At 43.2% G+C, this 23298-nt stretch overlaps 1 protein-coding gene across 2 annotated transcripts in view; it reads right to left on the bottom strand.

The window, feature by feature from the left end:
* The window catches only part of LOC121712299 (synapse differentiation-inducing gene protein 1-like), a 29861-nt gene extending 7227 nt beyond the window's left edge, over window positions 1–22634 (bottom strand). Inside the window, exons 1-3 of one of the 2 annotated variants that reach the window (XM_042096441.1) lie at window positions 22200–22634; window positions 15925–16601; window positions 4564–4701 (exon numbers count right to left, since the gene is read on the bottom strand). In XM_042096441.1, the coding sequence (XP_041952375.1) occupies window positions 4564–4701; window positions 15925–16455 (669 nt within the window). In that variant the 5' untranslated portion in view covers window positions 16456–16601; window positions 22200–22634. Of the gene's footprint in view, window positions 1–4563; window positions 4702–15924; window positions 16602–21770; window positions 21880–22199 lie in introns of those variants that run through there. The other variant, XM_042096442.1, reaches the window with a different exon arrangement.
* Between the last annotated feature and the right edge of the window lie 664 nt (window positions 22635–23298).

Genomic DNA, 23298 nt, shown 5'->3' with positions numbered 1-23298 from the left:
TCTCCTCTTGCTGCAGCTGCTTGTTTTGTTGACGCCAGTGTGTCAGCAGAGGCCCTTATCGAAAATGATAATGACGACATACAGAATCTCCTCAGTAAAGCTGAAGAGTACATCACTCGCAGTGTACCATACCAGGAAGAGGCGACAGATGATGAGGACATTGGAAGTGCAGAGGTCTCAGATGCACCTCTGCAAAAGCGGCCTAGATTCAGGTTTTTGAGTGCCCATCGGCCATCAAGGCCAAAGACCTCCAAGACCTCAATCAGACTAGAGGTACAAAAATTCAAAGAAGCCCTGTCCCATGCAAACCCAGACGATTCGGGCATGGATTTCTGGTCTTCTCAAAGCTCCACCATGTTTCCACTGCTGAAACCTCTGGCATTAGACCTTCTGGCAATGCCAGCTTCCGAAGCCTTTGCAGAGCGAGTCTTTAGTTTAACTGGAGATCTTTCAAGTGGCCGCCGCAACAGAGCAAGAGTTACATTAGAAAGAAGTGCTTTTCTAAAACTTAACAAAGTCTAGAGTGATTAACTGCATACTGTTTTGGTTATAGTTTGTTTTTTTCTAGCACTCTACCTTGTAATGGATTTTGCTTACTGTTGCAAATCTTGCCTTTGAACTTGATTGTCTAATTGAGTGTTTAACCTCAAGTGGAAGTTTCAGCAGCTGTAGTAACAGCAGAAATATTCATTGTTAAGCCTTGTTAAATCTCATTTGATATTTCAAGACCAACCTAGTAAATAGGTTGTATTTTAGACCTACAGTACAGTACAGTGGGCCTATTGTTTTCAGTTTTTCTGGGTATGCTCATTTTATTTTATAACAGAATAATGAGACACAAGGCAACCAAAACAGTTCTAAAAACCTTTCTAACTTGTCAGTCGGAGTCTGTTATGCCCCAGCTTTTGAATTGTGTTGGTTCAAAATAAAAATCTCTTCGGAACAAGTTAATCATTTGTGAATGTGCCTCTTAAATCAGAAAACCAGAGTTGCATTAAAAAAAAATAATTCAATAAGTGTAGTTTGTTAGGTAACTTAATTATGACATTTAAATAATATTTGAGATATGTGAAACACTATTTGACTGAAATAGTTATCAGAAATAATCTCAGAAATAATTTGTTATTTTAAAAAAGACTAAAATGTTTTGACTAAAACTTGACTTAAGATATATTGAGTTTTCTTTTGACTAAAACTAGACTAAAATGACGAGACTTTTAGTCGACTAAAACTTGACTAAGATACCTTGAGTTCTCGTTTGACTAAAACTAGACTAAAATGGTGTGAGACTTTTAGTCGACTAAAACTTGACTAAGAAAAAAAGATATGTGAATGACTAAATGTGACTAAAACTAACAAGGACATTTGCCACAAGACTAAGACTAAGACTAAATTAAAAATAGGTGACAAAATTAACACTAGTGGAGTATATGCTTCTGCCCTACTTATACTGTATCTTGTATGGAGAAGTAATATTTATATAATAATGCTACATGCCGCACTGGGAGCTTCTGGTTATTAGCCTAGTCTGTAGGAAATGTTGATGGAATTATTCATGTTAGTACAATATATGCATGGGGATGGCGTGCAGTGTGAGTGTTACACTGAATATGAGAGTACAGTACATACACTGATTTCTTGTGTCATGTGTGTTCATCAGCACTGCTGCACACTTGCGCACACACACACACACACACACACACACACACACACATAATCCAATATATCTATGTGTGTGTGGGTGGGTGGAACCTGTGAGACTTGAGTTGAGTCTTTCACGTGAGCAGCTTTAGCGCTGCCTTGCTCCTGCTGCCTGCCTCAACAGGCCATCATTCACAACGGGGGTCGGGTCGCCCCTCCCCGTCTTTGCACATGACCCCCCTAATCCCCTGGAAAAAGCTATTGATTTTTCGGCTTGTGACAGGCAATAACGGGTGGTGGGGACATGCCAACACACGCAACACACAGAGCGGTTGTTCCTTTGTTTTGTGCAACTTCACCGTTAGATGGCTAAAAGGATTGTGCAATGTGCCATGAGGGAGGGCCAGTCTATGCGCCTGGGCTAGCCCAGTCATATGGCTTATTGGATTCAGTTCCTATGGGCAGGCCTCTTACCTCATTAACTTATTCAAAAATCGCCAGCATTTCTGAGATATCTGATGCATCTGGTAATGGATTTAACTAATTTTCCATCAGGAGTAAATTGCAAATTGATGAGCCACTGTTATGATATCCTTCAGCACAAGATCCACAAGCAAAATGAATCTCCATCAACCCTCCCCAACACTACACACAAAATAGTAATCTAGCGCTGAAATGCCCACTTGAAAATGTGTGTCCTTTCTGTCAGCACAAAGACTACAAATGCCCCATGGCCTGTAATAGATGTCCATGTCAAAACTATAGTATCAAACATATAAAAAGTCTAAAAGGTCCTTAGGGAAGTGTTTCTCTGTGATTAGAGAAGTCTTGCAGTTTTCCTAGTACCACCAAGACTTCCCTAATCACAGAGAAAACACCTTGGACATCTGATCATTTCAGGCCCCCTCTGAGTCCACTCTTTGGTGAGTTCAAGCACGTTTAGCCTGTAGGGGAGCCTCTTAAGTAGAACTCATTTTCCTCAGGGTGGTGATTGCTGGTTCACAGAGACAAGGATGAATGAGGCGTATCAGGTAGGAGTGCAAATGGGAGGAGGCTTGATAGGAGGTGGGGCGGGTTGGTAATTAACAAACTCAAGATTCAATACACACACACACACACACACACACACACACACACACACACATACAGACAGACACATACACACACATACATTCATACACATACAGTAGATAAAAGGGGAATGTGTGTGTGTATTGAATCTTGAGCAGAGATGCTGCTAATTGCCTCTGCATGTAAAACTGGGGATGGCATGGTAAGATTACCACTATAGGTAAGGCACGATTGAAATTTAGTGTTATTTCACCTCCGCCTCCTGTGACAGGCTTGCTGTTGCGTAGTGAGGCAGATCGGCGAAGGCGTCCGACGTCTCTAAACCCGGCCATCATTTTCATAATTATTCTGAGAGAATTGAATTAGTTTCTGACAAGATAATTCACTGGGTGCCTCCGCCTGACAGAGCCAGAGAGCAACGATAAGACAGAGAATATTTAGTGCTGAACGAGAGTTTGTTTTCAGCTGCGAAAGAGGCGGCGCCTAAATGGTGGTGAAAATAATCCGTTCGACTGAGTATGTGGCGCAAATCACAATGACAAAGGACAGCGTTATTTTAAATCAGTTGAAAACATGACAGTGTTTTTGCATGCAGACAGAGAGTGAGAAGATGATGAATATTTAAAGAAGAGATGGTGATGGTGCCTGTGGTGTTGGATAGTGATTGACAGGAAGACAGGTCTGTATTGGCAGACAGAGTTACTTATTGGATTAAGGTTTTTTTCAGATGGAATGAGCACCATTGTTATTATTGTGCATTTGCATATTCATATAGACTACAAACAAAGGTACCAATTTTCAATACATCTTTCCTTTCATGGGCAGCCGTGGCCCACTGGTTAGCACTCTGGACTTGTAACCAGAGGGTTGCCGGTTGAGCAAGGCACCTAAACCCTCACTGCTCCCCGAGCGCCGCTGTTGTAGCTGTTGTGTGCTTCACCTCACTGTGTGCTGTGTTTCACTAATTCACGGATTGGGTTAAATGCAGAGACCAAATTTCTCTCACGGGATCAAAACAGTATATATACTTACTTATATTTATACTTATACCTTCACTTACAAACAGTTACTATGCGCAGAAAAGTCATTTAGGGCCCTAATTTAAATGATGGGTAGAGTCAAAGTTTTGTGTATGAACTAGTTATCAATGTTCGTGCTTAGGATCTTGCTCATGGCATTATATTAGGAAATAGATTTTGCGTTGTTATTAATTTAGTTGTTTAAAAATAGAATTTGCACTTTGCCCACCATTTAAATTAGGGCCCTTAGTGTTAGTTGATTACATGTGTCAGTTACTGACTGAACATTGATTGAGCCCAGAGGATGAGCTACACTCTTACTTGGTCAAGTAAAACTAATGCTAAAAAACCCTTAAAACTATTGTGTCAAAATACACTTGAATTTAAATAAATGTGTGCTGTGTAATCAAATTCTGCCCAGATCACATTACCACACTGGAACATTGGCAATTTCCTGTAAAAGAACAATCTGAACACCTACTTGTGGTACCCGCTCTGATAATGACACCTGTGCCAGTGGGGAAAAAATGTTTTTACCCAACAAGGCATCTGCTACAGTGATTAAATGCTAATGTAAACTAACGTTCTGAACTATATGCGTTAGTATACATTATTGATCGTACGCAATTAAATCGGTTAATTAACTCATCGCCTGGCTGAGAATGATACTGGAGCTATATTGAGAGACTGACTCTGCCTTGTGTCTGGTAATGGAACTCTCACCCTCACACAAAGTGAGCTGTAGCCACTACATGACCGATGGTCCCGACTAGGGCTGGCAGGATTTGGCCGGGGTTGCCATGGCAATGCGGAGTTGCGTATACGTACGTACCCCCTGGGAGAAGTAGAAGGCGGCGATGCCCAGGGGCCAGAAGCAGCAGAGCATGGAGAAGATGGCCAGGCCCAGGTGATCGCGTGGTGGAGTCACCATGAAGTTGTCCTCGCTCTCGCTCTCGCTGGAGCAGTCCGTCTGCGGAAAAGGCCACAAGAGAGATTTTATTTATGACTCACACAGTAGATCCGGTGGCTATTGCATAATCTTGGCTTCCAGAGATACTGATACTGTTACTGATACTGACACACAAACACAAATACACACGCACGCACGCACGCACGCACGCACGCACACACACACACACACACACACACACACACACACACACACACACACACACACACACACACACACACACACACACACACACACACACACACACACACACACACACACACGTATGCCCAAACAAACATAAATCTTTGAGGAAATGTAAAATAGAAAACAGAGAAATATGATGCGAACAAATAGTGCATCAGAATTTAAACAACACATCACAGCAATAAGCCTGAATCATCCCAGGTGAGGGATAGGGATCCTGCCATACCCCCTTCCATCTGAAAAACAATATCTATGTATTTGAAATGGAACAAGATATGAGATTTTATTTCCGAGAGAGTAGGAGAGTGAGGAGAGAAGCTGGGGAAATCATGACAGCACAGAGATGAAAAGAGACTTTCAAACACTTTGGTGTTTGTGCTGTTGTGTATTATGTATAAAATAAAAAACAAATAAACATTGTTAAGTATGTTTTTTTTTATTCTAAACCATAACTCACTTTTCACTCCCCGAACTAGACTTGAATAATGAAAGCTCACCGAATATGGAATTATGTTACCTAATCACATAATTCCATATTCCATATCACATTCCCATATCAGCTCGCCAGCAGTCTCACCCCGACACAACAAAAAAAGGGGCCCATGCCCCAAAAAATCCCTTCATATCCTCTTTTCTTCTCTTTGACTGATAATCATTACATTATAGCATTATGTAGTGATTTCCCTAATCCACCAAGTGCTTATGCAATGGAGACCCAGCTGGTGGCTGTGGTGGCAAACTGATAACCCCTCTCTCTCCATCACCCCCACTCCACCCCAACCCTATCCGCGAGCTCTGAGCTTGTGGCACTGGCTTCGACTCGATAAGCCCTGCTCCCGGGCCTGTCTGATGTCAGATAGTTCAGGTGATGATCCACCTTCATGGCCCCTGTCACCGCCACCGCCGTTCCCCGACCTCCGTGTGCGTGTCCCGGGGGGAGCGTCGACCTACCACCCCCCCCCCCTTCCCCGGGAGCGCTGTGACAGGGAGTGATGGATGGGTTTCATCTGTCCCCGGTGTGTCAGGGAGAAACAGGAAGGGGAGCGTGTAATTTATGTTGCCAAATTGCCTTCGCAGCATGGGGGAGATGAGTCTACCTGTCTCACCTTCTGCACACCAACCAACGCCTCCACACACACAAGCACACAGACACAGACACACACACACACACACCCACGCCATTGTCATGTCTGTCATTGTTCAAATCACATTTCATCACATCTCTCATATCTCCAGATGATCGATACATGTGTATTGACATTGGCGTAGGCACACAGGCTTTAGTGACTGTCAGACTCATGCTTGAGTACCCACCTTCACGCTCAACCTTCAATTTCTGCATCCCCCTATACTAATCTCATGAAGCCATCTGATTCATTTATTTGCTTTGAATGTCACATTTGTCAAGGAGCGGGTTAGTGTCATCTCATAATGGAGAAAAGGCCGCTGTGTTGAATCATGTGTATCAGCATAAGTATGGATTATGATTATAAATGTCTCCAAGCATGAGTACCTTCTTGGGGGTGTTCCTTCCTTCCCAATATAGCGCTGCACACACACATACTCTTACACTCCCACACATACTCTCTCTCTTTCTCTTTCCCTCAATCTCTCTCTCTCTCTATTCACACATTCATACACACACACAAAAGGTACACTGGTTCAGCTATAGATTATGAGTATGCATAATTCATATAAACATATAGCATGCAAACCCCCATAGAAACACACACAGTGTGAGGGGAAGGTAGTTATGATGAAATAACATACACAACACACACACACACACACACACACACACACACACACACACACACACAGATGGAGGATCCACTTTCAAGAGATGGACCCCCCATCACTGCAGATATGGGTGGCCGGAGTGAACTGCTTCCAGCACAAACCCCCGAGTGCGGGAATCTATTGGCTGCCGCAGCTTCTCTCTCTCTCCACAGCCAAGCTCACCCCCTGGGAGGCCCAGCTCAGCGCATGCAAATGGCCACTCCCGCTGGAAAAGGCCCAAAGAGGCAATTTTCCAGCGGCATTACCCGGCCTGCCCCGAGTGCCGCGCGGCACGCACAGCGGTGTGTCATAAACAGGTGCCAGGAGAACGCTCCTGCAATTATGGTCGGACAGAAACGGGGGCAAGTGGCCGTGACACGGGCGTCACAAGAGCGGTCACGCCCGTCACAGGCCCAGCTGTGTGGAGCGAACCGCGTGAACTCGCGCTCATGCATTTCTGAGTGGTCATGTTTCTAGAGGGCCGGCAAAAAAGATCTCTGTCCCCTCTCCTCTCTTCATCTGATTCCTCTGCTTCCTCCTCTTTCCATACCTCTCTCTCTCTCTCCTCTCTCTGGCTCTCTGTTCTATTCTTTCTCTCCATCTCACAGAGCCAAGTGTTCTAAGGTATTCCATATCAGGTGCGTGGAGCTCTTCACAAGACAGGCAGCAGGTGGGTTATAACTCACCCGCTGCTTTGATTAACGTGCCGACGCAAGCCAGTCCCATATAAAAGCTGCAGGCTTGTTGAGCTGTTAATAAAGCGCTGTGATTTACACAACAGCCCTTCAAAATACACACACATACTCTCTCTCTCTCTCTCTCTCTCTCTCTCTCTCTCTCTCTCCACACACACACACACACACACACACACACACAACCAAATGTCTTTGGAGCAGCGTGACATGACCTGTGCTCAAGGACCATGCAGGGGTACTCCATCAGGTAGAGGGTGGGTACAAGTCTGAAAAATATCATGGCCACTGATGATCAGGGGGTTGTTTCCACTCAACTTCAAAGGTCAAGGGCAAAACACAGATGGACTGGTAATAGGAAATGAGGTTTATCAGTCAACATGTTTCAACAACAAGACACACACACACACACACACACACACACACACAGGGGATTAAAAAAGTAAATATGAAGAGATTAGAAACCTGGAAGTTCAACTAAAGTACATCTGTCAGTACGCTCAACAGAAAATGAAGTCAAGCTCCAGCAAAGTTTCATCACAGATGACACCACGCTGGCTAGGATGAGAGGTGTGTGATGTGTGCAGACCTTCGTCATGCACTGTTCAAAATCGTCCTGGAAAATGTTTGGTTCTGTGAAGGCCCACAAAAGCTTATGTTGCTACAAGTAATACAGTAAGGCCCAATATGCCAAGGTGTTCAGGGCATATTTAATCTGGAAGACATAAATTGCATGTCACAAGGTCAGTTGTGAAATATTGTGTTATGGCGCGCCACAATATAATGATCATTAATAATGTAAACCATTGTTTTAAGCATACTATCACCATCGTTACTGAAACTTACTGTAACTTCTGCATCCCTTTGTCTGTAAGAAAATGTGATGAGACTTAATCTGCCTTTAGTGGCTCACCAGTCAGAATACAGCCAGCCTGGTCACCAGGGACAGAGTGATCCCCTGGGCCCACGCTGGAGGCCTTAATGAGATCAGCTCCACTGGTCTTACACAGGGCTTCACAGGTCTAAATAATTTAGAGAGTAATTGATTACCCGGCAGCAGGGGTTTTCATTAAGAAGCGTGGTCCGACACGCCCGGCGGAAAAAAAATAAGAAATAAAAAAAGAGCAAGCATTAGTCATTCCGAGTCAGCGTCGGGAATGTCATGCTTGGTAATGCTACACGTGTAGCTAATGAACGCTCCGAGCAATTGGCGCGGACTCAGAGAAAACTCAGGAAGAGAGGGAGGAGGAGTAAGACTAGGAAAAGGAGCTTTTCTGTGGTGGTGCTGGTGGTGGAGTGTCTTTGTGTCGGGTGATTCAGTCGGAGTACGAGTAGCCAGAGGGGCTGGGAAGACAAGGCTGTCAGAGGTGGCGCCGCTCCCCGGGGGCCTGACAGAATCCGTGGTTAGAGTTAAAAATGATGCCGACTGCTGGAAACATTTCAAGGCACACAGAGACAGATAGGAGGAGAGAGAGAGAGAGAGAGACGGGGAGACATTCACTGGCATTAGGGCCGAATCGGACGGACAGAAAGACTTGTGGAGCGGAAGACAGATAGTCAGACAAAAAGGAACTGACTTTCAGACTGACAGACACACAGGCCAGCAAGCAAGACAGTAACAAAGACTGAAAGGCCTTGGGCAAGCGCACACACACTTGGCTCTGGCAGCAACTTAGCCAAGATTTCAAAAGAAAACCAAAAAAGAAGAAAGATACACCATTTTTCAAAACAGTATTCTTGGCAGGATTTCATCTTGGGCGCACCTGGTCCAGTGTCTGTCTCTGCATTGATTGCTGGCTCCTCCGTCTGTCTTTTAGAAGGCTTTAGCTAAATCCAGTGTAAGCGACTGCCGCAGACATTTCTCATGCGCGGCTGCAGCAGCATTTTATCAAAAGACCGGCATCCGGTAAAGAGGGAACTGTAGGTACTTTAAAGCTTCGCCTGCTGCAGATCAGAGGGTTAGCAAACTTTTTTCTTTTTTTTTGTTTCTTTTCACTTGTTGTGTGTGTGTGTGTGTGTATGTGTGTGTGTGTGTGTGTGCGTGTGTGTGTGTGTGTGTGTGTGTATGTGTGTGTGTGTATTGTGTGTGTGCAAGCCCCTATGATTAGGTTAAGCAATGCATAGCGAGTGTTCATTTGCTTATTTGTATTTATACTGATTTATGGCATATTTACGATAGGCCTACTTGAATTCTGCATTACTCTTCTAAAGGCAATTAATCAGCTTAGATTTCAATTCAATGACTGTCATCACAAATCATTACTCCCAAATTTCTGCATTACAACATCTGCAGTGGGAGAAATGGTTAGCAGTAGAATGCCAAAGGGAAACACTCTTTCACCAAGCCATCAGCAATCCAAACATTCTCAGCTTACCAACAGGATGCAGGGCTTTTAGCATGGTTCAATACTGAGTGGGGGGCCAACAACCAGGAAAAATGTAATACATTTCCTTAGTTCCTCTCTACGGAGCGTAGAATGTCCCCCTGCTCTGAAAACTCCTCTGCTATAACAATGGATCTGTCCCCTGGATGCCACATCCGAATGATCCACAATACTGTATGAATTCTGACACAACGTTATTGGCTTCTTATCCATTTTTGTAGAGAATGGAGAAACATTCCTATGAGACTTTTAGAGGTATATCATCCTGGCCAACATGTAAAACTGCCCTTTGGAAAGACAGAGTGTACAGTACTAGGGAATATGAAGAAGAAAAGACTAGATTTCCCAGCTGAGTGCAAGCGTTTACTATTCAGGTGCATTTATAGCTCCTTACACGTAATGTACACAGTAAAACTTTCTATGGACCAAGTTTTCGTACAACACTACATAAACACATTCATAAAGGGTTATACAACATTTATAAAGCCTCATAATTATTGACATGAGTATATATAACTATACATACTCATGACTGTGTTCATAAAGCATTATGATGTTACCGTATAAGCCTTTAAAGCTTGAAGTGTCACAAAGCATTGCTTTATAGCATTGTATTAGTTATTATGTGAACATTTCACTTTACTTAGAGTACCTGTACGCACAGGGGGCTTGCAACTCTTAATGACTTGTTATGAGCAATAAAAGGACTATTGACAAAACATAGACATAAACATAAACAAGGCACAGCTATCATTATGAAAGCTTTCATGGAACCACATAAGGGTAGCCTGGGTGCCATTCCGAACTTAGTTCCGCCCACAACATTTGAGGTCGGGAAGTTCGGTCTGGCATTGCTCAATTGTGGAGCAAGTATGCTCGCCCTAGATCGGGCGGACCAATCAAATCAGGCTTTACGACAGGTGAGCAACAGCGCCCGGTCTATCACGTCATCTGAGCACGCTTAGATTAGGCTTATGTTTGAAACAAAAACGCTGTGTCTAGAAGGATACATGGCTTTTAAGACCCCATATGGAAAATGCATATGAGGTTTTATCACTGAAATCGATTATTTCTGAAAACTTTGGACAAAGTTGAGATGTGGGAAAACGTGTGGTTTCACTTTCATCATGCGAAAACAGCACTGTTGCATTTCGACATGTTCCTTCGTTTGTTTGAAATATCTGATTGACCACCTGTTTGAGGGATTTGCGACAGCCTTTCCCAGCTGTTTAACATGTTTGTAGCATGTAGTGTTCAACAGAATTATTTTTAAAAACAGAGGGGATATAGGCTACCAGTTTTTTCCTAATAGCCTACCCTACTACGTATCTCTTAGATTTTGCTAATGAGTGTTGTAGGCTAGGAGTTATTGACGGCACTAACTTTTACAGAAAACAATCTTAAGGCATTTGTGGAGAAGAAGGATGGTTTGTGTGTTTTATTCCTACACCTCACGGTAAGCTATTTTGTTGCTCTGATTGGTTAGGTCTATCCAATTGAGTGCAGAGGCATTCCCCCCTGTATCGGTTGAAACACGCCCCATAATTATTTGGTGAATTCTGAAAGTGAAATAGAACCACACAAAATACTTTCATCTGAGAGATCAAAGGGAACTTAAAATCTTTCGAGATTTTGATCTAGGGTTGCAACAACCAAATGATTTAATCGACTACAATTATCAAATTAATATACTAAACAATCCACTTAAATCAACTTAAAAAATATCTACCTTCAAATGCAATTGTCAATTAATTAGTTACGCCAATAAACATGTTGTTGCATACTACTATTTCAATGGAAAAAAATAAACAAGATTCTTTCTATTTTTATGGAGTACCTAGAGTCCGTTACTTCGCTGTAACCTGTTCCTCCATCAGTCTTCTGATTTCTTTATAACATCAATTTTATAATAGAGAATGATTAGTGCATTTTCGAAACTAACCAACGAATCAATGAATAAAGAAGAAAGATGAATTAATTATTAAAATAGTCATTATTTGCAGCCCAGTTTCGATCCTAGTCTGTAATGTTGGTGATGGCTTCCCCCAAAGAGAACGCTGCATCTACAACTGGTCACATGGCATTTCTTTGCGTAAAGTCAACGTGACATTTGAAAAAGGGACAAATTACTAGTAATTTTAGTACTAACATGCATACCCTGACAAGAATAACATTCAAATGCAAATCCAACCTCATTGAAGCCTTACTACTTTATGTCAAAGAAATGAATACCATATTTGCCAGACTGATGGAAGCCATTATCTCGTCTTATCACCGTCCTGTTATTAATCAAATGGGAAATGGAATCAAAGAGGAGTCCGACAATGACAGCTATTGAACAGCGAAGGGACTCTGAAATGCCATAATTTGGATTACACTAATAAACTCCACTATACACTATTTCCCCTCAGCTCTCTAACAGAGTACTATACTCCATCTGCCAAAAATGATCTAGCTCTTTTCTCCTCCCTTCAGGATAATTTTCTTTTTTTCCATCACTACCCCTTCCTCCCTTCCTCCTTCCCCCTCTCCCCCTCCCCTCAGAAAAGTAGAGGATGTGAGGAGAGAAGACAAGAGTTCCAAATTAGGGTTTACAGAGATAAAACACATTTTTTTTACATCGTGTATCTCCAAAAAGAAAAACACAAAGGCCACTTGTCAGTCAGTCCCATTAGATGAGGCTGGAAGTGGCTGCCTCTCAGAGCTACTGTAGAATCAAGCTGACAAAAGCAGAGCCGTGTGGCATAAGCACGGGCGTCAGCAAAGAGGAAGCAGAACAGAGGCCAGACCAAAAGCGCTACACACATGAGACACACACACACACACACACACACACACACACACACACACACACACACAAAGGCACAAACACTTTATCAATATATAGAGTTGCTGTTAAACAGAACTCCATCGCTCAAGGTAACTGGTAGATCTAAAGTGGGTGTGAAGGCCCAGTGGTACGACCCTTACATTCATGATGCTGTGCATGTGTGTGAAAGCCTGGTTGAGGCCATACTGACATGGCAGTGGCACACTATTAGATCACAATATTGGTGCTCTAAGCGATGTTACGCAGCTTCTGAGCCAGTGTTTCTCAAACTTTTTCAGACCAAGGACCACTTAACCAATAAAAAAACCTCACGGACCACCTAGCTTCAACAGTACATTACACGATAGGCCTACTCACTGAACCACCTTGCTTATTGTCTTTGACCCTTGCTTATTGTGTCAGAGGATTCATATGATTTAAACTGACATAGCTTACATAGGCAGTGTTGCAGAATTGTTTGGATTTACATACAATATTGCAAACAACTCATATATATTATATTTTACCACGTCTGCTCACGGACCACTTTGGATAGTTTGCAGACCAACAGTGCTCCCCGGACCACACTTTGAGAAACACTGTTCTAAGCTAAAAAATACAGCAAACATCTTCTCACAATCCGTTAGCTGCCTTTCTCCTGAATACACTGTAAAAAAATGTGGTCTCTGTAGACAGCCCAGGCTCCAAAAACAGTAACAAAGCCTGGTGCAGCCTGGACCATGAAACATAACAAACTTTTCCATCCATTCACTGACGATATGCAGGTTCAGGAGAGTTTCAGTTGCATGGGAGGGAGGGGGAGCGAGGGGCGAGCTACCTCTCTGTTTTGTTTGAACGTCAACAGAAGTGATGTTACCCAACATTGCTTAGAGCATCTTTAAGTTGCAGTAAAGAAAAGTGGTGCAACTGCAAAACAAAATTGGATTATAATGTGAACAGTAACATTCCAGTAGATGTTAACACTATTTACCGGAACTAGTTCTTTCTTCCCAACACTGACAAATAAATTGCATTGTACTTCAAGTAGAAGAGCAGCAACCTCTTCAGTGCTCATACCATAGGCCTAGCCACTACAGCACTTTACACACAGAAAACAAGTAATAGTATGTTTAACCACCAATGAACTGTCAGGCAAAAGAGGGGAGCTGTTTAAAGGGAGTCTGGTACACAGTATTTTTCCCCCATCTGCTTCATTGTGTAGAGTTTACACAGACACACACAACTAGGAATTCGACCTTACGACAATACTGCTGTGATTAACAGGGCATGTTACATTTAGAGCCTGTTTAGTAGCTGTGGCGAGACACCATGACCCTGAGCACTGTCGTTGGTACCACTTGTCTTCCATACTACTACATTAATAACTCTGAATACATTTCTATAGACTATATGCTATATAAGTATTTTACTATATATTCCTATACTGTATATAAAAGTTACTCACTGCATAGTAAGCCCATGAACTTTATCACCATTTTAGCACAATACATTGTTTTTTGTCCTGTAATCATTCTATTTCTCCATGTTTTCGATTAAAGGTATCCCTCCACTCTTGTAAAGATTTGAAGCAATATGGTAGGTCTATATACTCTTAAAATGAATGTGTTGAAAACACTTGCACACACTTGCGTTGTTCTCTGCACAACAGTTTGTGTTGTTTCCAACATATTCTTTTTAAGAGTGTATCTGTAACCTTACAAAATATTCTACCTGCAGAGCAGAATAAATAAAACATCTTACATTTTCTTCATGCAGTGGTTCCAAACTCCATCTGAAACCAAGTACCTTGCAGTCTTGTGGAGGCCAAAAGCCATCCACGTAAAAAAACATGAAAAAATCGATTCCATATTTTTTACTTTGACAACATTGTTTTTAGGGTCCCAGTGACTGTGATTTTTTTTTACTTTCTGCCCTTAAAGACTTCAGTGCACTTTTATAAACGCATGCTACCGCTCAGGTGAGGTCACAGGTATCTTACTTTTGTCAACATCATACCCTCCTCTGATCAAGTTGAACCTTCTTCTTAAAAATGTATACTACTAAATACACACTCAGATGTTGGGTCTCTCTGAAAATACAGTGCCAGAATACAATCACATAAATGTAACAAGTGCTTTTTAAATATGTAACACTGCTTTTATTGAAAACCTTAGTGAGTCTTATGACACTGCAGTTTCTAACAGAGCTGTGAAAGTGTGGGTACTGGCTTTTGCTTTAGTCACAATAACGAGCTTGATAAACTCCAGTTGCTTTATGGCCCTTATATTCAAAGCACTTTGCTCCTTAACGATCAGCTGCTCATAATTGTTATTTCCATTTCTGTCTGTTTTAATCAATTTAGCTATGCCTAATTAACAATGTTGATAACGATCTACACCCGAACTGACCATTTCAGAATGGATTGAATGAAAGACTGCAGGTTCTGGACCAGATGCTAATGAAAACATATTGTACTTTGGAAAATGACTGGCTAAATGGTTAGTTTGATTTGTTCTTTGACCAGGTGCTTTGAAAGTATTGCTGCCAAGTAATTTGTTTGTTTCAGGCACTTGTTGACTGTAGAATGGCTGTTATGATCTATATTGGCATAGTTTTTTTTGCAACATCTAAGGCAGATTAGAAATGTGTCTCTCTGGATTAAAATGCAACATATTTGAATCGATGAAACTGTCTTGCTGACTGACTAAGATTTGAATTTCACAGTTCAGAGACCATTTTGTTGTTCAGCATCTGTTTACGCAGACATTTTGTTCTTGATCTTGGAATAGTAAATGTGTTGACGAGAACATCTCTCTCCTCTGCAGTTTGGAAAATCAGCCTAAATATCAAACATGTCAAAACTGCCTTAAGAGTCAGTCTTAGTTCTACAGTAAATGAATGTTTCATAACGGTACGTTAAGAACTAATCTTTTTAAATCTCACATTTGTGGCTGAGAGTGTTGGAGTGATTTTTGTAAAAACAAAATTCTGGCTCATTGAAATATAGTGAAGAGAAATAGAGAGGAAATGTCAACATCTTCACAAAGTGGTACTCTATAATGCTGAGAGCCACGCCTTGGAGCTTCACCTGGGAATCGAGGCGGCAGTCTTTAAGGGCACCTGTCAGACTTTTCATGCACTGCTCTGCATCGCTGACAGATGATTTCATAAGCTCTCTCTCACTCTCTCTTTCCTCTCTGCCCTCTTGTGTGCTGTGAAAACAACAAGCATGTTTTCCGCACACACACACACAAACACAAGACACACAACACACACACAACACACACACACACACACACACACACACACACACACACAGACACACACAGACACACCACCACCACACCACAGACACCTGAAGCTCCTCTCTTACCTCATACTCCACATACTCCTCCTCCTCCACCTCGTAGGAGACCGTCTGGATCTTGATATCGCTGTCGTCGTGCAGAAGCTTGACCTGGGCGTCTTCAGTGCTGCCGGGGGTCTCGGCCGATGCCGGGCTGGTGACCGCCGCCGCCTCCTTGTCCTTCTTCTCGGTGAAGGTGGTCTCGCAGCACTCGCTCTTATAATCCTTGGCCTTCACAGTCACAGCGTCGTCCTTGTAGAGGATGAAGTTGGGCCGGTAGAAGGCCTCCACGGCCAGGTGGAGGGATGTGGCATCCAGCAGCTGGTGGGGTTTGGCCTTTCCGTTGCCGCCCCCACCCCCACTGCCCCCACCGCCTTCACCTCCTCCGCCGCTACCTCCACCTCCTCCTCCTCCTCCTCCACCTGTCACAAAATAGTTGATAATGTTTTCCTGGTACTGGTTGCTGGAGAAGTCGCCTCTGTAGCCGTAGTCGGCCTTGACCACGTGCTTGGTGTTCTTATCCAGCAGGGGATTCTGCAGCTCACTGAGGCTCTCCATGCCTGGGGAGTCGGAGAGGTGGCAGGGGGGGCCCGGGTGGTGGACAGGGACAGCCCTTCAGAGTGACGAGGAGGCAGGGGAGGCTGGGAGGTGACCTTGGCTGAGGTTGACGAGACAAACGCTAATGCTGCTCAGCGGGTCGGACACTGCAGGAGGAGAAGAAGGGGTGGGGTGGAGAGACAAGAGGACACAAGAGACATTACTAAACCGACAGAGCACTGGGGGAGAAGTTCTCACTCAGAGGCTAGCCAGGGGGAAAAAAGACAGGCAGATAGGAACCGAAGCTGGCCAAGGCTTACCACGCATGGCATTGCACGGTCACTCGCACGGTGGGCCAGCCAGATCACACGTGCAGGGAAAAAAACAAAACCCTGCCACGCTGCCAGTTTGGCAGCGAGCGAGGCGTGTCTATGTGTGTGGCACGAGCGCTCAGTGCCACCGGCAGTGACTCAGAGAAAAAATCTCTGTGACAGTTTACACTGAGAACAACAGCCTCACCCGGCTGAGCGCCACCTGACAAAGCGCAGGCGGCCCCCGTCGCTATCCGACAGATTTCAATTAACTTCAATCCAGCGCTCCGTGAAATGCACAGATAACCATACAGATGGGCCTGGCTGCCGAAGCCTCCTCACCACCAGAGCAGACATCTTAATGAAACGCCACAACACACCTCTCCCCTTCCAGTAGAACTGCCTGGCCTTGTGAACATCACAAGTGAAGGAAAGTATGTAAGGAAACCGATTACTTTCATTTCAGCTACTTTTTTTTTTAAAGTGAAGAGGGGACTGCAGCAAATGTGGCACAGACATATTACTGCAATTAGGCTCTCTTGTGCGGAGCGAGGTTCCCAATGCCAGTGTTCACATAGTCCATATCACTTGACTTAACAGACAATGATATTCTGAAGCGAGTTGGTAAAATGGATGATATCTGTGAGTGGCGCCTAACCAGATCCATTTATAGTTTTCTCTGCTAAATCCTGTCGTGCCACTCGCTTGATTTGCATGACTCGTCAGAATGAAGGCTCACGAGGCAACGGCGCGGCACAGTGTGCGGTGGGCACCTTCCAACCTAGCCCTCATTAATCTGTGATTAAAATAGCAGTGCAATCAGATAAAAAAAAAGCAGATTACTCTGAATGCCCCTGATCTGACTGTGGATAGCCCAGCATTATACACATGGATATCAGGTCAGTGCAAAAAAAAAACCTCTATGATCACAAGGTGCGGTGATGATCAGAAGGATGATTAGGTGAGGGAAAGGGTGAAACCTCAGCATCGCTAAGTGGGGAATAAGCCCTTGACCTAAGCACAAACATCTATGATGCATGAAAACAGGTCAGGGGAAAGAGATAGACATTTCTGTTGGATGTGTGTGGGGATTATTTACTGTCAGTCACGCCTAGATCACACTGCCTGTTCCATTCTCCGGGTGCCGTTGCTGGGAAGCGCCGCGATTGCGCTTGAGGCCACGCGGCCGACACACCTCCCCCGGGCCCTTAATGAAATAGTGGACCTGACCTACGATGACAGGAGGCTGGAGATAAGATGGAGGAGGAGAGCGGTGACCTCCAGCCCCATACATGATTCAGGTAGCCCACCGGCCTAACTACATACGTCCATTATCACTCACTCGTTCTCTCTCTCTCACTCTCTTTCTCTCTCTCTCTCTCACACACACACACACACACTCTCTCTCTCTCATGAGATATTTATTCCTGGGTGGTTCCAACCTGTATTTAGCAACTACAGGTGATTCATCATTCTCTCTCTCTCTCTCTCTCTCTCTCTCTCTCTCCCTCAATTCTTCTCTCGCTTTACCTGTACTGGTCTCCCCCCACATCTTATGAATAAAATAAAAAAGTCCTTTTAAGAGAGACAGGAGCTACTGAAGTGTGCGCAATGCTGTCTGGACACTCTTTGCTACACCTACATCTATATAGTACTCTATATATCATCATGCTTGATTGTTATGTGTACACATATCTATTGTTTCAAAGCTAGGCCTAGCTATTGTTTAGCACCCAACGGGCAAATATTGACAAAGCAAAATGTGTAAGACTGCAAAGGCACTTTCGATGCACTCTCTCATACAAAAAAGCAGAATATATTATAGCTTATGATAATGAAAGAGTTGCCTCCAAATCCTCAGGATACCTAAAACAAAATTGGTTGTTCAGGACTATATGGGGAGCACTGGGCTTCTGTCAAGGCCAAAGCTGCAGCATTCGCATCCCCAGTCTGTGATGAGGGCTGTTGAATGCTTGATGAGGTGCTTCGGCTCCCTGGAGAACACTACTCAAGGCAGGGCACTAAAGACAGCATCATCGACGCACTGCAATATGGTGTCTAGATCCCTGACACGCATATCAAGGTAAAGCGAGGGCCACATCAAATCAATCAGAATCTTTTTCACACATCTCACCCCCTTTTTTATCCATCCTGACCCCTTTCTTCTCTGTGGCATCTTGCCTACTGATCAGGTCAAGCCAGTTACTGGCCACACAGTGAGGAGTAGAGAGCAGTATAACAGCTCACTGGACTGGAGCCTGACGTGCACTAATACATTTTCTGAGGTTAGACTGTGTGGTTGCAGAAGGCCACGGAGTCTTGGCCACTCAAACCAAGTGATGACTTTAATGAGATCTAAGCAGCTTAGTCTCTACCTCCTCCCCTTCCTCTCTCTCTCTCTCTCTCTCTCTCTCTCTCTCTCTCTCTCTCTCTCTCTCTCTTTTACTCTCTCTCACACGCACACACACAGAGTCTCTCTCAACTTGAGGCCCCTATGTGCTTTGCTCAATCCTTGCTGTCTCACAAAAACATGTAGCACAAACTGATTAACACTCCCAAACACACACCCTCCCTTTCACCCCCCCCTCTCTCATTCTCTCTCTCTCTTACTTCCCCATCGGTCTTGCTCTCTATTCATTTTCATTTCCAATGATTTTTGTCTCAAATTTTTAAATATTTTGTGCAAATCTGTTAGTGGTTACTTATTTTCTCAGCTGAGCTTATTGCAGGGAGACAAGAGAAGAAATAGAAATCGTTCCTACCCCAGGAGGACTCAGCTAGTTTGTGAATATAGTTCATTTCAAATTAATCCCTCTTTGGATAGACAAAGATCTAGCTCAATATTAATAATTGTCTGTCTTTCAAGGCTGTATGCTGCTTAAAAAGTAAAACACGGCTAAAGAGGCTTTGTCAGGAAATGGCTACTAAAATCTAAATGGGTTTGTGTGGAAATATCTAACATTTGCCATAAGAGTACCACTGTCTATAGAGCAGGGGTTAGATCATTTCATTGTGGACATCACATCTGTGTTGATGAGAAGAACAACCAAGTAGAATGAGAGAAATAAAGAACATGGAAACAAAAGAGACAGGAATGACTGAATCTATTTGTCTGTAAAGTGTTTGTCAGTTTAGGGCTTCTGGTTTGTGATGCCAAATATAATGAAGACAAGGTAGTGGGGCTGGTCACTTTGGCAAGGAAAAGGGCAAAGCCTTCCCCTCCTCTTTAAGTCAGCACAGGGCGTCTAGCAGCACGGTAGAATAACCCCATTAAACGAGTGTAAGCATAGACAATTTCTCTGCGTCAGTCGGTTGCCAATCAATCCGTGACTCCCGACCCTGAAAAGGGAAGAGAGCGGGTAAAAAAAAACAAAAAAACACACTCTGTTGGTCAGACGCATTTAAGCACCAAGGTCAGCTACTTATGATGCTGAAGCAGAAAACCAATGCTCCTTATCTTCCATTCCATTTTACTATTCAGGGTGTTATGTTTACTGGTGAATTCCAGTTCTGTTTATTGTCAGGGGTTGGTTATCAGTGGAGAGCATGCCTTAGTGACTGAATGCTGTCAGTCCTTCTCTCTCGCTCCAGTAAAATTTCACATTCAGTGAAAACAGCTCTAAACAGTTGTGTCTAAAAGAGCACAATCTTGCATCCATAAATATTTCTAGGTCTCTTGTTGGTTTCTGTGGTATGTGTTTTTGTCTGTTTACAGCAGACAACACATACAATATTTATACAAATGGTGGCTGAGAAAAAAGTGTAGCAAAAACGTCATAAACATACTAAATACATAGACCAAGTGGAGAAATTTGATGTTTTAGATTGACTGGTTAATGCTAATCACACCAAAGCAACCCTCTTCTTTGGAAGCTGGCAACGTATCACACCCCTGTTCCTCTCCTCTTACATATTTTATGTTGTGTATATTCACTGATTTGCTCACAAAGACAAAGGTCTCTTGACTCTTCCTCACCAATATCAGCCTGACAGCAGCCTACTTTTTAAAAAAACAGTTTTATGTGTCAATAGTCAACTGGAAAACTCTCAGTACAAATTTAATGATGCCACTCTTGATTGATTCCTTATTCTAACTGACATTGTTCAACCTCTCTGCCAAATCAGGCAATGAAAATCTTGATTTCATTGCTCACTGATTAAGCCACCTTGTAAATTGTGCTGCAAAGTGCCATTCAGTAGGCTGGCCTGGTCTATAGACAGATACTCATAACCTTGCCTACATTATCCTACAACAGAATAGTTTTTAACAGTTATTACCTCATTCAAAGGAACCAACATGCAACATGACTTTGCCAACCATAGGCATCAACCTAAGTAGTTTTGTATTGAATTACAGTCTCTCCTACTTGACAACATTGTTCTCTCATGTGACCAGACCTTAATTGTGCTCCGCATATCTCGTTTGGGCGAAAGGTGGGAGATCTGAGAGATGTCTGCGAGCACACTGCGCCGTGCCCAAGAGCAGGGCAGCCTGGTGCTTCTTTGATTCTGAATCTTTGAGAGCTCTTTGATAAAGAGTGAGTGATCGTGGCTCCCACAACCACTCCATCACAATGCACCTAATAGCTTTCTTCTCATTACTCCCTAATTTCCCAATGTTACATGTTTCAGTTGTGAATCCTCCCACAAAATGATATATGAAAATAATACATTTCCACTGTGAGTGGGAATGAAGCATACTGACAGGGAACGGCTGTGCATAATGGTCACAGATAATAACAAAGAAAGTTACATAGTCCACTGGTCACGACCTGATTACAACAACAGTCTGTTCTCTGACCTCTTCGCACAGGTTCCAAAGCGGTCTATCGCCTTAAAATGACCCCCGACTCCCGGGGCGACCAGGTAGGCTAGAAAACACCAGTGTCCCTAAACAGATTTACTTTAAATAAAATATAGAGCGATAAGAATGTCGATTACATAAATGCCAAATTTCTAGATACATTCTAGCGCACTGCCCGACTCGGACCTTTTTGTGCGTAAAGATCGAAACTACCCCCTTACCTCCTTTCTCCTAAACATCCGAATGTTTTGAGCGTCTGTTTAATCTCCATGTGTTTTCTCAAGCTGTGGGGATGATTAGCTAATAATGATAGTATATTCTTCACCTGACATTCTCCCGTCTCCTTTTTATGTTGACTTTCGTTGCCATTGCTAATTTATCACTGGACTGTCTCCAGCGAGAGACATGGATAAATCTTTCCGCGCCTTGTGGGCTATGCTTCGCCTACGCATATATCTAATCTCTGAGATCAGTCTGGAGTATCGATTTTAGACTCACATTACCCTCAAAATAACGAAGAAAACACCTCTATCAGTATGTATGCTAATATTCCTGGTGACTCGAACAAATATCCATAAGAAACAAATCACATCAACAACTGAAATACCACAAACGCATGTAAATACTGGTATCTTCAAACCCATACTTACACTGATAATGTTCGCTGGTGACCGAAAAAGATATGCCTTTACCAACCCGGGAGTTCAACCTGCCCTCGTCGTTTTTATGGCTGATGTGCAAGTTTCCCGTTTGCAGCCAAATTAAGAAACATTGCGTCTCTGTTCTCCGCGAGAATTACGGTTTAGTTGAATAAGTGCCTCTTCTTGTTATTCGTGATTTCCCGGTCGCAGGCATGTTTTTTTTTTCATAAACGGAATTTGTTGAGATCACAAAGTCCGAAAAGCATTCTTGCGCACTCATTACAAAGTAGCGTTGTAACCTGTTCCATGATTTCTCGTTGAGGTTCGGACCATCGTTAATCAGCACGCCTAAATGCCTCTGAATCTTCTCAGGGGCTTGTAAATTTGAGGTTCAAAGTTTGCATGACACATGAAGGCAGATTGGCTGCTCCAATGTTGCGCCACTCGTGGGCGCACGACGGATTCGAATAGGGAGAGGCGGATGCTTCAGAACAGTTGCCAGTTTTGCGACATTGCGACGCGGCGATTAATACTTACACTGTGAATCCATTCTCCACGTTCAAAACTTAATTGAGCATAATTATTGTCATGCAGTTAGCCTACATGTTAATCATTTTATTATTCTGAGAAAAGTTATAGGATGCTGCAATTACAATCTACTCCCACAGTACATGAATATGTTTGGTGCCTGATTGTGGTTTATTGTGAGCAGAGCATGTTTAACTTCTTGTATGCGGAGACATTTCCTTTGGTTGGAACTTGCTGACCATACATCTCAGAGATGCTACACAATTCTCATGCCCTCTTCCTACCAAAGACAATCTGAGATCAAAAGTAGAGACATGTCTAATTGGTCAAGTAATGGCGACAAAAGTTTAAAAATTCTGATGTCATGCAGATACCATGCAGCTGAATAATCACATCTGTTGGGTGCAAATGCATATTCCCACGTTTGTTCATGACGTCATGCGCCAGGTAATGAAATGCCTCCAAACAAAAATAGTTGAGCGCCAGAGGGAGCGCTGGTGTTGACGGACAGGCGTCAATAGAGGACGACTTTTCAGTAATATAAAGAAAACACCTATTGCCTATCAAAATAGCAATTAGG

This window comes from Alosa sapidissima, chromosome 6 (assembly GCF_018492685.1).
Source record: "Alosa sapidissima isolate fAloSap1 chromosome 6, fAloSap1.pri, whole genome shotgun sequence".
Classification (NCBI taxonomy): domain Eukaryota; kingdom Metazoa; phylum Chordata; class Actinopteri; order Clupeiformes; family Clupeidae; genus Alosa; species Alosa sapidissima.
The sequence above is the reverse complement of the archived record's forward strand: the minus strand, read 5'-3'. Positions and strand labels throughout refer to the sequence as shown.